This window comes from Bubalus kerabau, chromosome 6, assembly GCF_029407905.1.
Source record: "Bubalus kerabau isolate K-KA32 ecotype Philippines breed swamp buffalo chromosome 6, PCC_UOA_SB_1v2, whole genome shotgun sequence".
In the NCBI taxonomy this organism is placed as follows: Eukaryota; Metazoa; Chordata; class Mammalia; order Artiodactyla; family Bovidae; genus Bubalus; species Bubalus kerabau.
The window spans coordinates 117,847,797-117,866,227 of NC_073629.1; the positions used below are offsets into that span (position 1 = coordinate 117,847,797).

General features: G+C 45.6%; 1 protein-coding gene across 31 annotated transcripts in view; it reads left to right on the plus strand.

Moving 5' to 3' along the window:
- Positions 1-18,157, plus strand: part of LRRFIP1 (LRR binding FLII interacting protein 1) — a 161,595-nt gene extending 143,438 nt beyond the window's left edge. For 27 of the 31 annotated variants that reach the window (XM_055586547.1, XM_055586554.1, XM_055586560.1 and 24 more), the window contains 2 exons: positions 202-343; positions 2,555-5,478. In XM_055586547.1, the coding sequence (XP_055442522.1) occupies positions 202-343; positions 2,555-4,233 (1,821 nt within the window). In that variant the 3' untranslated portion in view covers positions 4,234-5,478. Of the gene's footprint in view, positions 1-201; positions 344-2,554; positions 5,479-10,620; positions 10,671-12,780; positions 12,899-13,955; positions 14,036-15,546; positions 15,652-17,299 lie in introns of those variants that run through there. The other 4 variants (XM_055586572.1, XM_055586576.1, XM_055586577.1 and 1 more) reach the window with 1 other exon arrangement.
- The last annotated feature ends 274 nt before the right edge of the window (positions 18,158-18,431 follow it).

The following is an 18,431-nucleotide window of genomic DNA, read 5'->3' on the forward strand; positions in this document are numbered from 1 at the left end:
GAAGGGCCCTTGGAGGAAGACTTCCCAGATCTGTGTGTGTTGATGGAATATTTCCAGGGGTGGAGCCTAGCAATTCTCTATTTCTGTAGCGTTTTCCTCTGCTTAGGGAAAAGTGAGGTTTCTTACAATTACTATTTATAAAATAAAGTTTAACTGTGTATCACTTTGTGAGTATTATGATGAGCCTGTTTTTATTCCCAGAAACATGGAATAATACTAAATTCAGAAATAGCTACCAACGGAGAGACGCCAGACACTCTGAACAGCATTGCCTCGCAAGGTTCCACAAAAATGACGAAGGAAGAGCTGAATGCCCTCAAGGCGACAGGGGACGGGGCCCTCGGTAAGTCCGTGCTTTCCTTTGACCCTTCCGTCTTCCGGTCAGCGCTGGTCCACCTCCATGCATTGGCAGAGCTGACGTGGTCATCACTGATCGATTAACCATCACCCAGCATGCCCTGCGTTCTGTCACTTCACGGGAACTTCCTCCCCACATGGCACTGCCACCCACGTGTGTTGTCTGGCGTGTACTTCTGTTCATTGCTCACCACCAAAGGCTCAAGAATATGTTTCTTTTGCTTCTCAAAGCTGCCAGTGAGACTGTGAATACACGGAAAATGATGTCAAAATTCAGTGACAGTGTTGACATTTCTATTAGGTTTTCCTCAATTATGTGCCGACTATGGCGTTGTGACTTACTGTTACAGAATTATCAAAAGAGCCGAACAGCAGCGGCTGTGCAGTGAGTTACTTGTGCAGGGAGTTAGCTGACCATGTCTGCAAGCCGAGGCTGCAAGTCCCGTGCACCGTTAAGCATTTGGAGAGCCTGAGGTGCCCGTGGACAGTATAGATGGACAGGGAGCCCTGGGTGGGGGGGAGGTGGACAGGGAGCCCTGGGGTGTGAGCGTGGTTGGTGCGGACGGCTTTCCTTATAACAAGAGTCTGAGTAAGTCTGCCCGTTTGTCAGAGGTGATGTTCCTTTGTATGTCCTGTTTTTACTTCTGAAAGAGGATAAACTGAGGAACCCAACAGACAGTAGGAATGTGTAATACAATCTGCAGATATCTGAAAAGATTCACCAGTTAATATTTGTCATAATCCTCGGCTTTGGTCAGCACCTGATGGACAGCCTGAAATAGAAGCTGGCAAATAAGGTCTCCCTTGCAACCGGGGATCAGTTGCATTTCAGCTTTTCACAGTGAGGCTGGGACAAGGTCAGGGACTGTGGCTTTCATTTCCATTTGGAAGGTTCTCCATGGAAGTGGAGAAAACTGTAGGCCCAGCTTCCCAGGTCTGCCTTTCCAGAAGGTGCTTCATTATCTGATGGCTTTTCAAGAACCACAGCTCTTTTCATTGTGTTGAAGTTACTGAAAGAAAGTAAGCTGATGAATGTCCACCCTCCCTTTACGTTCCTACCTGAGCGGCTGGGATGCATCCTGCTGCTCTTATACATTTTATACATGCTTGATAACTGCTGTGTAACAAACACTTAAAGAACTAGAAACATGAATTTTGTGCATCCACGTATTTTTGGATCGTATATCCCTGTTAGTAAAGAATTGTGGGAACTTCCAAATACATACGTTTATTTTTCATTTATATGTGTAATATCTAATTAATATAAAATGTACATTATAAAACAGACGCAATACTAGAGATTTTTAAGGGGTGAAGCAGAGGTGACTGTAAATGGAATCCTGCTTGTGTGTCCACTTCTCCCTGGAGACCGCTGGTCCTAAGCCACCAAGCTGTGACTTTCAGTGGCGTGGCAGCTCTGCACCGCGGTGTTGTTTGTGTTGGGAAAACCCAAAATGTGATTCTTCCTTTCCAAGCAGTAACAGATTGCTTCATTCCTAAGGCTTTAATCAGTGAACGGTTTATGTGTGACTACGTGGTCTCTTGATTGGAGGCATCGGCTCCCGCCCCCCAGGAAAGGAACAGAGGTGTGGAAGGCACAGGCTGCTTCCCCAGGAAGACAGGGATTAGGGGCGGAGGTGGAGTTCTCTTTACCTCCACGAGCTGTTTCCAAAGTGGCTTCCTGGAGATGGACCTCGAGGCTGAGTTTCTTCAGATGAACTGAATGTTTCTTTTAAAAACGATCTGAAGGCTGCCCTTAGAGCTGGGTAGTGTGCAGCGCAGTTCAACCCCTGGAAGAGTAGGCGTGGTCCCCTTGTGCACCCAGAAATGATAATGGGGACCACAAACCCTGAGTCATTCTGAAACCCCTCATCTTGGACGGCTGGGCTGTCTGATCCGGAGCTCTTCCTTGTCTGTTAAAAGTTCCCCTTTGAGAGTCCGTTCACCCCACATGGCACCAGCAGCCCCTCTGGCCCCTGACGTGGCGCAGTGGCCTCTGCTGACCCCGCGTGTGCTCACGCGATGGCTGCTTGGCCGCACAGAACTGGCAAAGGCTTCTGTCCGTGTGCTTCTCTGATGGCTCTCTATCTCTAGGAGCGGGGTTGGCTGGGAAAGAGAACATGTGTTTACGTTGTAATTTCTGTTGTATGGTCAACCACATCATGGGGTCCCTTCAATTTTCTCAATGGTCTTTTAGGAAGAGCCAATGAAGTGGAGGTGAAAAATGAAATGGTGGAGCATGAGGGGAAAAGAGCAATCTTGCAGAGCACTGAGCAAAGACAGCACAAGGAGGACCCAGGAGAGAGCTGTGTGGACACAGAGGCGTCACACCCTGGTGACAGTGCCGAGGACCAGAGAGCCTCTGCGGACGGTGCCCCCTCCCCGGGAACATTAGTCAATTCCGAGAGCGAGGAGGAGGTTCAAAGCCGAATTCTAGAAACCGCTTCCTTCCTTGCAGACACCCAGCAGGTTGAGTCAAGTGAGGTCATAAACAGTGAACTAGTTGGTGAAATCCCAGATCCTGGGATTGGGCAGGGCAGTGGTAATGCTTTGGATATCGAAAACCAAAGGGAAGAATCTGCCGAAGAACGGGAAAAAGGAAAACAGGAAGATTTGAAGGCTAACTTGGAAGAAAAGAGCACAAAACCATGTCAGGAGTCTGCTCTTCCACAGATATCTGAGGCTGAAAGGGAGAGCAGTGAAGATCCTTGCAAGCAGAGTGGGAGCCCCACAAAGGCTGAGCCAGAGGCAGGGCTCACTGGGCTGGGGGCGCAGGGGGGCCCTGCAGCCTCAAGTCCTCTAAGTGACGGTGATGACCCAGGGAGTCACCGTGAAAAACGCCTGGCGGACGCCCCAGAGGCGTCAGACCCCAGCGCAGGGCAGGATGTAGAGAAAGAACTTGCCAACCGGGAGGTAGCTGAGCCCAGGGAGGCCCCAGTTCAGAGCACAGAGGCAAGCGGGGAGAACGAGGAGGCGGAGGAGGATGAAGGGAGAAACTTAAGGGAGGAGAAACCAATTGAGCCAGAGGTCCAAACCAGCCCTCGTCCTCCAGAAGCCGAAAGCAGACCTCAGGAGGTGACGGACCCAAGGGTGGAAGATGCTGAAAGTGAACCCCTGGATGTGAAAGACCCCAGTGAGGAGAATGACCAACAGGGAGAGGCACTGGATTCGTCGCAGAAGAAGACGAAGAGCAAGAAAAAGAAAAACAAGAAGAAAAAATCAGCGGCACCTGTAGAGCTCAAAGATGTTCAGAAAGAATTAACATTTCAGAACCCAGGTTTAAGTGAAGTGAAAGAAGAGCTGGAAAAAGACACTGATGAAAAACCGGTTGTAGATGCCCAGGACGAGGTCACTAAGAGCCCAAAACAGAACAGCGTAGCAGAGAGCAGTGGAAATAGTGGTGGTCCAGAAAATCCGAAAATTGAACTGGATGGAAAACTTGACCAAGACGATGCTGCTGTAAACACTAAGGCTGGTGGAGACACATTGGATTTTGAAGATAATATGATTCAGTCGTCAGGCACCAGTAATAAAGAATTAGACGAAGGTGCTATAAAAGATGAGGCTGAGGAAGATGGCGGTGCTTCCAGCGGTCCTCCAGGTCCAGAGAATACAGAAGTGCCCAGCAGCACCCTGCTTGAAGATGGAAGTCCCGCAAAGGACACTAACGATGCCTCTCACACAGAAGCCGCAGAAGGGCATGTGATGCCAGAAAATCTAGGTCAGACAGTCAGAGAGTTTTCAGACAGCATTCCTCTAGAGAACGATGGCCTGGCAGCAGCAGACAAGGTGGGGGACTTTAATTCAGAAAGCAAGGAAGAGAAGACAGGTGGGACCGGGAAGGGCAGAAACAAAGAGGACTGCACCATGTCATAGGTCGGGGCAGGGTCCCGGGGAGGGGCCAGGACTGCACAGTAAGTCAGCTGGGAGAGACTCAGAGAATGTTCTAGGCCGGTATAGATGCACCGAATGACAATCAGCCACCAGGTTATGTACTCCTTCAAGCTATATAGACTGTTACCTGTAGATTTCTATTTCATCATTAAAATGATCACCCCGGTGAGAAAGACTCTTCTGTTATCAGAGTAAGTTCTAACGGGGAGCATTCCAGAAGTATCAGACAGCGATGTATACTGTTTTGTTTCTGCTTAAAATGAAAATCCAAACATTTAGCTTTTGCCTTAAGCTGATATGAATGTGCATATTCTTGACCAAATGTATCAGCATCTAACTGAAAGGACCAAATAGTATCCTGAGATTTCCACATTATAATTTTTAAATGGTCTCGTTTAAACATATGTGCATTCATATTTGATTTTGATATGTGTAATATAACCTGTATGGTATTTTATTTAAAAAGACATAAACAGCAAAGCAGTGTATAGGTCACTGAGTCATGAGATTTGCACCTTAGGACAATAATTTATCACATGAGGGATAGCAAATAGCTTACTTGCATTTACCTCATACAAGTATCTTACTTCGGACCAATACTTTTCGATTTCATTCTTGAGGATACCTGAATTTATTTTGTAGGAGATTTTGACTTTGTGCCAATTATGTACCAAAGTTATTTTATACAAAGACTTTTTTTGTTCTGGAAGAGATATATGTTGTAATTGCATTTCCTACTGCAGTATTTGGGCAGGGAGAATCATTTCTGAAATTTATTTTTTTAACCTTAAAATCAGTTCTCTTTGTATTTGTCTAATCATTATTCAGTAGAGTAACACAAAAGGACCCTTGTGCAAACTGCTGAGTAGAGTCTAACAGGATATTTTTAATAGTTGAATCACTGTTGGTATTTTGGTATATTTTCATTTGTTGTTTTTCAGTATATTCTAAGTGAAAATTTGTTGTTTCGATCCTCCTAAACAAAGTATATATTTTCTATATGAAGAAACATTTAAAAATAATTGTAAAGTTAAATAAAAATCATTGTAAAATATTACAAGGGGATGTACAGTGTGAATGCTATTGACACTTTATGAGATCACATGACTTCGTATTACTGTTACAAGGTATAATTGAGTGCAAAAAAGACCAAAAACCTCAACAAAACTTGAGGCAAACGGAAGTGTTACTATGTCATTGAAATAAAGACACTTTATAATTTTACAAGCCTGTGACTTCACTCTCGTGCTACTTGAATTCTGGTTGTGGCTACATAATGCTATCTTTAACCTACTTCTGTCTATTTCTGGGCTGCTAATTCCCAGTCGGCGTTCTGTGAAGAACTGCTTCACAGCCTTTGCCGGCAGTGAGTAGCTCCGCTCCTGGCATCCACCCTGGTGCCAGTGTCGGACCGTCCTTGAGCAAGGTCTTTTCCTCAGAGGATCTCCTGTGATCTGTGGTTCTGATCAAGAGCTCAGTTGAGGAAAGTCTCCATTCCGTGCTTAGGGGTGCTTACAGGTGCCAACATTTAGACTGTTTCGAAGAGGATGATGGGAATTTCAAATAAACACTATTTCTTCATCCTCTCCTGAAGCAGGGGACGATGGGACGGACCAGTTCTGTCCACTTACACCGCGTGCGTTGGAAACTAGAGGCCTTCTAGACCATCAGGACGGAGGGCCACCACAGACTTGCAAGTTGTGTCTCTAACTTTAGCAAAGCTGTGCTGGGACTGGAATGCACTCTGTGAAGCAGCCCTCCATCCGACCTTTTAAGGCCTCTGGGGAAGTGATTCAGGAGCTGAACTCACTCTATGGTGAGCTCATAAAAGCCTTTTAAAGTCTTTCCTCTGTTTCCCATGTTCAACAGCACATTTAAGGGCACTGCAATACACTTCCCATCCCTCAGCAGTCTCACCTGTTCACCCCTGCATTTAATCAATGAGCATGCAGATCACCTCCTACATGGAAGGTGTTGGGAGCAAGCACATGGGACCAGCCTCTAGGAGTACAGGAGCTGAGAATTTGAAAGGGAGCGAAAGAGAAGACAAGGATTCTAAGGGGTCAAACGATTCTTGATCATCTAAGAGCCTTCATTATGAACATCAGTGACTCTCCTCTGAGGACGAGATGACACTACAGCCCCACCCAGTAATGAACGTGCAGGTGAAGCCCCTGAATCACCAAGAAATCGTTGCCTCTGGTGTGTCTGGTGTTGGAAGGCATGGCAGTATTGAGTTGGCCAAAAAGTTCATTTGAGTTTTTCTGTACCATCTTATGGAAAAACTGGAATGAACTTTTTGCCCAACCTAATATATAAGGCAATTTGGAAAGATCTCAATATCAAACGAGTCAGACTCAGAAAAGAATCCAAAGGTTACCCACCAAACACATCCCCAGAGTAACCTGGACCGCTGAGGTTTCACTATAATGCAGACAGAGAAAAACATGGATCGATCACTGATTCTTTAAATCAAAAAGCTGGGATATTTTTCAGCCTCAAACCAGAACATAGCGACTGTGCGTAAAATGTTAATCTTCCCTTCAAAGTATAAGTAAGTATAATTATGAGTTTATTTTAAAAGATAGAGAAAGGTACGGAGAATTTTGAATTATAGGCTATTTTCTCACATAAAAAGGTTGGGAAGCAGTTAAATTTTTGAAAAGAGTGTTTACGAATTACTTTCTGTAACATTGAGTATTTCTAGTTAATGGAACCTAGTGACCTCAGCATTTAAATTTCCACTGTTACTGGGACCCTGGAATGCTGCTTCTGGGGGTTTAGGTAGTTTAGGGTTTCCTGTTTTCTATTGATAGATTCCTTTCCCAGGAGACCCCTTTGTGCAACATGCCAGCATGACCATCGAAACGAGATTCAAAACAACAGTATGACTCATTCCGAACATTGGCTCCAAAAGGAAAGGAAGGGGTGTTTGTGAGTGTGTTACATTAGGAATACGTACTTATTCGGTGTGATGATCTTACATAGGGAAAACTATCAGGAGAAAAACCCCTTTCACCCTTTCTGCCCCTCTTAATTCAAAGACGTGTGTATTTTTCAAGACATGAAAGGCTTCAGCTGTTCAGCTGACCTGAAACAGCGGCTGGTGCAAGGCATCTGTACAGACCTCTTTGGCCCCGTGCTGCTGCTGCTGCTGCTAAGTCGCTCAGTCGTGTCGAACTCTGTGCAACCCCATGGACCGCAGTCCACCAGGCTCCTCCGTCCATGGGATTTTCCAGGCAAGAGTACTGGAGTGGGGTGCCATTGCCTTCTCTGTAAGCAGGAGAAAAAAAGAATCACCATCAGCAGCCTGTCCTGTCCCAGTTCCCCCTTTATAGGAAGGAGGGGTGGTCCTGGCGTAGGCAAGATGGAAACTGACCACCTGGATTAAGATCAAACTAAGTCAGTGCAAGGAGGAAGCAGAGAGAGGGCCACACTCAGTGGCTTTCTCGAGACCTGTCTTATGATCATTGACTTCATGAACACGGGGGGAGATGACTTTTCTCTGCAGTGGGGTGGGGAGGCCTAAGGATGGGAGAAATTAGCCTAAGGATGAAGATCATCATTATTAAAAGTAAGCTATTTACCCTCTCTGTGCCTCACTGTACTGTCTGAAATCGGGGTTAGAACCTGCCTCTCAGAGTGGTGATGAGGCTTAGATCCAAGTGACGCACGAGAGAGAGGCGTGCTTGTTGCTGGTGGTCGACCTTGCTGTAGCCCCGCCAGCCGCAGTCACAGCGCTCGGGTCCCCCAGGGCAGGGCTGGCGGCCCTCTGCTTGCTTGCTGCTCCCTTGACTGTCTCTATGGTCTCGCCACTTTGTTCCTCATTTCACAGGTCTCTAAAGTTCACACCAGAAAGTGTGTTGGGATTTAATATAGCGGGTGAGTGGGCCAAAAATCTCATTTGTGTTTTTCCATTCGATCTTATGGAAAACCCCAAGCGAACTTTTTGGCCAACCCAATATAAAAACCAAATTTGTTTACAAAGGTAAACTGTTGACAATATTACTAAAAATAACTTTAATTTCCAGTTATTTTTAACTTCCTGATATAAAAAAACACTTTGAGTCTTAGACTTTGTGACTTAATTTTCTTAAATGTTCATCTTTTGGGTGTCAGAGACCAGTGGTGAGTAGGGTTGCTTAGTGAGCATAAGTTTGAGACATCCTTGCTGAGTATCACAGTGATTACCAGTCGGGCCTTACTATTCCCCTGACAAGTTAGACTTGTTGATTTTTAAAGCTGTAAAAAAGTGGTACTCCTTTTCTTTTTTTATTGAAGTACAGTTGAGTTACAATATTATATTAGTTTCAGATGTAAAACATATATAAAAACATAGTTCAGTATTTTTATAGGTTACACTTTATTCCCTGACCTATACAATGTATCCTTTAGCCTTTTTATACCGAGTATTTCATACCTTTTCATCTTCTCCATCTTGCTCCTCTCCCTTCCCTCTCCCGAGTGATAAGCACCTGTGAGTCTGTTTCCATTTTGTTAAATTCATTCGTTTGTTTTATTCTTGCAGTGTGTGTTATATGTGATAACACACACTGTTTGTCTTTCTCTGACTACAGTGCTCATTTTCTTTATATCAGACAATTTTGCTTCTTTCTCTTCTCCAGTTTCCTAAAACTATCTAGTTTTAATCTTCTCCAATTCTGCTTTAAAATTTCTCACATTTCTCTCTTTATTTTTCATGTTTCCACTGTAAGACTAAAGGTCACATTACCCTTGTTTTTTTATTGCTAGCACTGTTATTACATTTTAACATTTTTTACTTGATATTTGAAAACTTCTAATAGAAAAAATAATAATAAATTGTAAATGGACCCATGAGCCTCAAGTCCCTTTCTGTTATATTTGGTGTTTCTTATGCCTGTGGTTACTGTATATAGGAGTATTAAATATACAGGATAATATTAAAAGTGATATTGTATGAGAGTCAGGTTTTTAATTTTTTTAAATTTTTGTTTCAGTGTTGGGTGCATTTATGGAAAGGACAGAATAAAACATCTGTCAGAAGAAATTTGTATGTCAATTAAAATGGAACTCAGAAGGATGATAAATATGTCTTACACATAACATTTTCTGCTTTCATTTATTTCGTTGTTATGCCTTTCAAAATAGCAACTTAGGATGTTGGGAAAAGCAAATGAGAAAGCATGTAATTTGTATTAGGATAGATGACTTTGCAAGAATGCAAACGAAGGTGTGTCTTTTATGAATTTTCCATTTCACACATCTAATCAAAATCTGGGCAGTGTGAGAGCGCTGCCCCTTGGGAATAGGAGCCTCAGGCCAGGAGTCGGTCTGACTCAGACAGCCAGGTTTAGGCAAACAGTGAGCGCAGTGGTCAGGGGTGCGGCCGGGGCCTCAGGAAAGCTGCCGGGCCGGGGTCCTCCCCTGTAGGGGGGAGTGTGGCAACAGCGCCCCCCGTGGGGTTTCGTGGGCGGTAGTGTGAGTCGCCGGGGCACACCAGAGCACACGCGGGCGTCCGTCAGCATCAGCTCGTCCTGATGTTGCCTGGAAAAACAGGGGTAGCATGTTGCCCCTAAAGTCCTCCCCAGTCTTAGTTTCCCCCTGTACTCTAGAGACCGTATTCCTCGACACCCCTTCACAGAGACGTTGGGGGGATTTCTGGGTGCTTCCGTTCAGCTCAGTCACTCAGTCGTGTCGCACTCTTTGCGACCCCATGGACTGCAGCACGCCAGGCTTCCCTGTCCTCCACCATCTCCCAGAGCTTGCTCCAACTCTGGGTGCTTACGTACATGCAAACTTCTGTGTCTGGGGTGGGAGGAGTGACAGGAACTTGAGCTATTGCTTCGTTCTTCCTCCAAAGAAGAGCAGCTCCTCACAAGTGGGTTAGCCGGTGCGTCATCGGCACACGTAGGGTCCGTAAACAGCTCTGACGTGGGTGAGTCTTTGAGAGAAATGAAGAAGATACACACGTCTGGGGTAGAAACTCGGAGAGTCAAGGCTAATGAAAATGCTGGTTAAATCTGGTCGTGATACTCGGTGTGTTTGTAATACCTTGCTAATGATGTTAAACCGTGAAGCCTGTGAGATCTTGTGTTGCAGTGTGGTTTGGCCTTAGAGCTCTTGCATGCTAACCCAAAGTAGAAGATTAGCCTGCTTGCATGCGGCCGGATACTGCCCTACGAGACAAGCATGTGTGGGAGGTTGACGCGGCTCAGCCCTCCCTTGGCTGAATTCCTCCCCATCCTGTCTGTGGCCTCATTCACTGTGGTACGTGCATAATACCATCATCAGTTTCACTAACCCCAGTGCTCATTCTGCGGTTTAGCCATCTGCCTAAAGAGGCATTCACCGAGTCACCTAAACCTGTTATCTTTCTGATTTCTTTAGATATTAGGTTGAAAAAGCTTATTGACGAACGGGAATGCTTATTGGAACAGGTAACAATCTTTTTTATTACTTTTCAAGTTCTGGAATGGGAAACCTGAAACTGGGACCCTCCCCACTCTAGCTTCTTGCTTCATCAGGAAAGCCCTGATGCATCATGCCTGAAGATAACATTAAGCCAACCAGTGTTCTTAATGTTTTTATCCAAGTGAGACATCAGAAGTCATACTGGACTTAGGATGTCCCAGAGATTCAAGGCCATGTTCTGAATTTGGCACACTCTACATGAATTGCTGCTTAAATAAAAGATTTGGGTAAAAGACCTTGAATAAACATTGAGAGGCAAGGGTGTTCCTGAGACATTCCAACACCCTTCCTCATCTGCCTGCCCATCAAGGTCAGTTTGGGGCTTCCCTGGTGGTCCAGTGGTTAAGAGTGCACCTTCCAATGCAAGCGGAGCACTATCAATCCCGGGTTGGGGAATTAAGGTCCCACATGCAAAAAAAAAATTTTTTTTTTTAAGTCGGTTTTGTAATCTCTCAGTGATCAGCACTGCTGTCTGGCAGATATTTCTTGCTTATAGCTGATCCAAGTCATTTTCACTGCTGTTTACCTACCTTGATCTCTTCTGCCTCAAGAAATCCTACACAGTTGTATGCTTTGGTCTTTTTCATAGTGGGATAGTGAAAGCCGCTCAGTCGTGTCCAACTCTTTGTGGCCCCATGGACTATACAGTCCATGGGATTCTCCAGGCCAGAATACTGGAGCGGGTAGCCTTCCTTTCTCCAGGGGATCTTCCCAACCCAGGGGTCAAGCCCAGGTCTCCACATTCCAGACAGATTCTTTGTCAACTGAGCTACCAGGGAAGCCCTTTTTCATATGCAAGGTAGTATTATTAAGAAATTATTCCACAATCACTTTCTAAGGAAACTCGATTCTCCTCATTTTCCCTCATAAGCCTAATCAAAGGTATCTGCCTCACTTTTTTCAAGTTTTGAAGATTTCTCTCAAAATTGGGTAAACCACTAAATGTGGTGAGAGAATTCTCTTGAAGTGTCTGTGATCTTCTGTAAACCTGTGTCTGTGGTAATTCCGTACTTGCTTTCCAAAGCAGTGTGCACCAATGGTCTGTATATCAACGTGGGTCTGTTCTGCTCCTGTCACTGGCAGTGGGGAGGACTTCCAACAAGCCCGCAGAGATTGGAGGCTAACAGGACCAGGGCTGGGAGACTCCCCATTGCACAACAGAAAATTCTACACACACACACACACACACACACAGCTGTTAATTGCAATCCCAACTGCTATGTGTATGTCTCTCTCAGAGGGAAGAAAGCCATGTAGACGCCAACCCCTTGCAGGTGGCAAAGCTGCAACCTGATGGGGTTCTGCTGGGGACAGTGCTTCTGTGCCTGGAAGGCTCCTGGTGGCCTATCTGGCTTTTTAGTGAATAAAGCAAACATAATTGTATACAGATTTATGAACTTGTAGATAAACACTTCGGCTTCCCCGGTGACTCAGCCGGTAAAGAATCTGCCTGGCAAAGCAGGAGATGCAGGTTCGATCCCTGGATCGGGAAGATCCCCTGGAGTAGGAAATGGCAATCTGCTCCAGAATTCTTGCCTGGGAAATCCCATGGACAGAGGAGCCTGGTGGGCTCCAGGCCAAAGTGTCACGAAGAGTCAGAGCATGACTGAGTGCATACGCATACATAGATAAACACTAAAACTATTTTATGGAAAAATCTCCTGAACTCAAGAGGAATTTCAGCCTTAGAGATAATTTTTCACCCAGAGTTACAAAATAATGCATGCCTGATACTGTAAATATAGTCTCATTTTCATCCATTATACTATTACTTTCAAAGAAGAGTGCTCACTGGCAGAAGGTTTTTCATTTGTTTATTATTTGGGTTTGTTCCTTGACAAACAAATCAAAAGAGAGGCTCCCCATCTTCCCAGTGGGTTGTAACATTTTTCTGTATTTCTCTCCGGCTTCTTTACGTAACTCTTTACCTTAGAGAAACGCGAAGTGATGGCAGGACAACATCAGACTGTACTTGTGGGGCGTGGGGTTTGACTTGACATGCGCCTTCCTTTCTGATAAGCTCCAGTCTCATTTAAAATAGAGAAATTAATGTACTTTTTTGGTGGATGTTTTCAGATTAAGAAACTCAAGGGGCAGCTGGAAGAGAGACAGAAGAATATCAGATTAGACACTCTGCACCCGGAAGACGGTGTCTTACAAAATGGGACGGACGTGCACGCGATGGATCTACAGAGTAAATGTCAATCCTCATGTAGAAGGAATCCCTCAGCCGTGTGTGGTTTTTAGTGTACTAGTGCAGGCGGAGAAAACTATCATGGCAAGGAGTGGCCAGTGTTCCCCACGTTCTCCCAGGAGCCCTTGAGTACAGAAGCAGAAAGCTGTTTCTTCGTGGGCTGGGACAAGGATGGGCAGTGGGCAGGACAAGCATGTTTCTGTCTGAGCCTAGGAGACAGAACAGGTGCCCCAGAATGAGCACCAGGGTACCACCAGATGAAACCACATTTGCTATGCTGGACACAGTCTTCGGATCTGCTGACTGTATGGGGAAGTCAGAAGGTATTTTTCTGTGCCAGTAAACTGAGTAGGAAATGGCGATCTGCTCCAATATTCTTGCCTGGGAAATCCCATGGACAGAGGAAGCCTGGCGGGCTACAATCCAAAGTGTTGCAAAGAGTCGGACGTGACTGAGCACGCACGCTCCCACAGATAAACACTAAAACTATTTATGGAAAAATCTCCTGAACTCAAGAGGAATTTCAAGCTTAGAGATAATTTTTCACCCAGAGTTACAAAATAATGCATGCCTGATATTGTAAATATATCAGTGAAGAGCTGACTCTTTGGAAAAGACCATAGTGCTGGGAAAGATTGAGGGCAGGAGGACAAGGTGTGACGGGATGAGATGGTTGGATAGCATTACCGACTCAAAAAACACGAGCTTGAGCAAACTCCAGGAGACAGTGAAGGACAGGGAAGAATGGAGGGCTGCAGTCCATGAGGTCTCAAAGTCAGACATGACTTAGCGGCTGAACAACAGCAACAACAAAACAAGAAAGAGGCTTAAAGGGATAAAAGCGTGCCCAGTCTTTCTGCCTACTCCCCGTTCCCCCACCATTTCTTCGTCTTCTTTGCTCTAGGGTGCTCTCCCTGCTGGGTGAGAGCACCTCCTGAGTTGTGGGGCCACAGGCAAGAAGATTACATGGTTAAGGGCTTGGTTCCCAGTAACTATTGTTTTAACATTTGAAAAGCCCCGAGAGCTTAACAAATTTTCCTTCTCTTTCAACCTTTAGGGGATGCCAACAGACAGATCAGCGACCTCAAATTTAAACTTGCAAAATCTGAGCAAGAGATAACTGCATTAGAACAAAATGTACGTGCACACTTTTAAGCCATCACGGGCAGCCCAGCCAATGATTTAACTGAAGTTTTTTATTTGCTAGAAAGAACTCACCCTTCAAAGGCTGAGGACAGAAAGAGGCAGAGAATTTTAGAACCAAAAAAGGTCCAAAGGAGGATAAACAAGGCAGCAAGTCTCTCCAAGCATTTCCCGCAAGGAGAGGACATAGGGAGGAAAGGCCACTGCTAGGATCTGGGCTGTTAGTGGGCCTTCCCTGTGGCTCCCACTGTAAAAAGTCGGGCTGCAGTGTGGGAGACCCTGGTTCTATCCCTGGGTTGGGAAGATCCCCTGGAGAAGGGAATGGCAACCCACTCCAGTAGTCTTGCCTGGAGAATCCCACAGATGGAGGAGCCTTGTGGGCTACAGCCCATGGGGTCACAGAGTCAGACACTTATAATCGATGCCAATCCTTTACAGGGCTTCCCTGGTAACTCAGAGGTAAAGAATCCACCTGCCAATGCAGGAGATGTGGGTTTAATCCCAGGGTCATGACAATCCCCTGGAGAAGGAACTGGCAACCCACTCCTGTATTCTTGCCTGACAAATCCCATGGTCAGAGAAGCCTGGTGGGTTGCAGAGAAGTCCACAGGGTTGCAAGAGTCAGGCATTACTTAGTGACTAAACAACAACAATCCTTTATAAACAAGATTAGTTGAAGAAAGTACCTAATGTGGCTGGGGAGTTTTCTTGAAAGTTCTTTAAACAAACAAACAAAAAAATGGTTAATCACCAAACACTTGATGCAGGGATCTCCCTCTTGCCTGGGTTTTCCCTCTTTCCCTCCCAGCCCGGGGCTCGCTCTGATCTCCTGATTTGGGGCACTCGTACCTATAGTGTGCTGGGCCCTGGGACAGACTGTGTCCTAACAGAGGGGAGAAATAAAAACAGGTCCTCTTGCCCCCCCTCCATCATGGGTATATGTGGCTGGAACTTCTGAGAAATTTTGTAGAAACGAAAATGAGAAGCCCACCTTCAAAGCAATGTGTGTTTGGAAGCATGCCTTTGAGGGCAGCAGAATCCATCTCTAGCCCCAGATGCCACCCAAAGCCGCCTTCTGTCCCCCCGAGTCCCTTGTCTCTCTCCTCCCTTCCTGCTTCCTCACCCCACCACCTCTGGAAGAGATCGGATGGAAGCTGAGGTCCTGAGGGAGCCGTTGCTTTGCCAGGCTGTTCTGCAGGATCGACTCTCATCAGAGAGGATGGTGTCCCAGGGTCAGCACGGTGGGAACCATACTTGGGACAAGGGTCAGAGAGGAAATGAGTCCCTGATAGGTGCCAGTACTGGGTTGCTCGTAAGTGTGAACAAACAGCTTGCGTGGCTAGAACCTATGGGACAGCTCCACATCCTAGATCATCATTCTTGCTGCAGTCTTCTCTCCTTTTATTACTTTACATGCTCGGATCACAAATATAAGCAAGCAGTCGGGGAGAGAAAACAGGCCTATCAATTTATACATGTGATTTTTTTTTTTCCTTTCCTTCCAGGTCATAAGGTTAGAAAGTCAAGTATCACGTTATAAACAGGCTGCTGAAAATGCTGAAAAAATAGAAGATGAACTTAAAGCTGAAAAACGGAAACTCCAAAGAGAGGTAAATTTTCTAGGCTATTTCTAGGAAAAGAATGGGTAATGATATTCCGGTTGGGAGAGCAGGGTGAGGATCTGCTGCCCGGAAGTCTGCCGCTAAACCATTCATTGTTGGTCTTCCAGGCCACTCTGAGGGGCCTTGCTCACATCGTAAAGGAGGGGTTCCCTAAAAAGCCTATCATTCTGTTTTTTGCTCACGTGTGTGCTTAGTCGTTCCCGCTCTTTTGCAACCCCATGGACCATAGCCCACCAGGCTCCTCTGCCCATGGGCTTTCCCCTGCAAGAATACTGGAGTGGGCTGCCATTTCCTTTTCTAGGGAATCTTCCGACCCAGAGATCAAGCCCATGTCCCCTGCCTTTCCTGCACTGCAGGTGGATTCTTTGCCACTGAGGAAGCTCAGGATTTTTTGGCTTTTTTTTTCCACTCTAGCTGCTCTGCTGTTCTCTTTCCTTTGATTTTCTACATCTCACACGAATACATGTGGGTTTACTGCTATTTATTCTGCTTGACATGTGTCGTGTTTCTTTGATCTGTGACGTCTCTTTTCTAAATAAATGTTGGAAAATTTTCAACCATGATCTCCTTAAGTGACTCCTCTTCCCGCGAGTCCACCTTCCCCCTGGGACTCTGATCAGAGGATACCAGACCTGCTCATGGACCCTCTAGTATTTCTCTGCCCATTTGTCATTTCCATTTCCTGTCTCCTTACTTCCCAATGTTGCAAAATGTACAGTTTTTAGAGATCTTCCAGTTCACCTCCTTCTGTGTTCTGAAATAGACTCATTCCTGATAGTTCCTTTGTTGATCATAGCCTCATTTCATGAAAGATTTCATATGCAGCTGTTCTGTTTTCCACACTGATGACCAAAGCATGTTCAGTCTTTGAGGTCTGTTTCTGTTGTTTTGCTTCTGTTGACTCAAATGGTTCGTTCCATCTTGTCTTTGGTCTCATGAGGTTATGCTTGATTTGAATGTATAGGAATACTCCAGGCTCGCCTTGGGGGAATTTCCACTGAGGGGCTTGCTTCTGTGTCTGCTGGTGAAAGCCAGGGCAGGGGAGTTTCACTTGTCTCAGAACCCCACCCAGCCACCTGGAGGGTTTTGGATCAGAACCAGAACCACAGACTCTGTTCGGACGATGCATGTCTCCACAGTCACAGGGCTGTGAACCCCCACCTTGGGGCACCCCCACTCTTGCACGCTGCCTGCTGATCCAGGCAGCTCCCTACTGACGTGGCTTCTGCTGTGTCTCCCAGGCTCTGTGGCCCTGGCTCCCGGGTACCATCCTGGCCTCGGGCATTCTTGCTTTGGTTTCTGGCTGCAGAACCCAGAAACCCAGCTGCACAGGGCTGTGGGGAGCGCCTCTTCCAGCTGGGCTGGCTCAGCTCTTGATTGTGTGTTTGTTTTCCTCACCTTCTGTGAGACCACCAGGATCCCCAAGACTGTGCCATGTCTGGGTTCCCAAGGGAGGGTCCCTAGTTACTCATGAAGCTAGAATCTCGTGCCTTGTGTTACTTTTTAAATTAAGAAATATACATATACACACCTGGAGGTATGTGTGTATCTTCAGGATCTTGGTGGGTCTGAGTCATCATTGTGATTTTCAGTGGGGTTAGAATCAAAGCTTGCTGACTTTCACCTTTGTTTTCAGCTTCGCTCTGCACTGGACAAAACAGAAGAGCTCGAGGTGAGCAACGGCCACTTAGTGAAGCGTCTGGAGAAGATGAAAGCCAACAGGAGCGTCCTCTTGTCCCAGCAGTGAAGGACAGTTCTGAACAGGACACGGATGGGTGGGTGGAGAGCACGGGTTCGTAGGCTGGTCTGTTGCTGCCCAGGAGCGCTGCTTCTCCCCCTGCTTCTCAGAGAACACCCCGGGGAGCACCCTGCTTTTGCCTGGAGCCCCGGCAGCCATGAGACGCCTCTGTCTGCAGATTGAGACCCTGTCCAGGGCAGCCGCTTCTGCACTTGCAGGCCGTTTAGTAAGCACACTGGGCCATGGAGCTCTGTTTCCGACAGTACGGCGGCCTCTTCATCCCGTTTAAAATGGTGATTGGAGTAAAGACAAATGTGGGACTCGAGTTCTCTTTCCATGTGTCTTGCTGAACATTAAGGGGAAACGTTTCAGTGTTGGGACTTCCTTTCGTGGCAGAATCTGCAATTTGAGTGACTTCAGTAGTATCTCTTAGTCTACGCTTTTCATACACAAAACACTGTGGAACCACAAGCCATTACCAAGCAAAACTCTTTCACTAGAAACAAGTGGATGGTCTAGAAGTAAAAGTGACCTTAAGCAGACTCTTTCCAGGCAACAATGAAGCTTTTCTAAGGGGTTTTTGCATCAGTTCAATCAGAAGAATACTTTTTCCCAGGGTAATTAGGCAACAGCTTCACTGAAAAACAACAGCTTTTCATTCGCATTATTGAATCCTTATATTTGGGAAACTGAAGTTGTTAACTTCTTTTAAAGAATGTACTATTAGAAAAATTAAAAATTGAAATGTTGAAAGACTTCAGCAATGTGGTTTTTATTTTTCCCACTGAGAAAGTAGATCTTTAACTATTTTATACTAATTTTTCTGTATACTTTGGGATAGTTTTTCATTTTCTCAGCATTATCAAATCAACCCATATTTCTTTCCCTCTTAAAGAAGGTTTATTCACAGTGAATAGGAATAGAACACAGTAAGAATCAACACTCTTAGAATAAAAAGTAAACTGAAGAAGTTACAGATCAGAGTAGACACAATTCTAATATCTTCAAGGACAAAAATAGAAGTCATTTC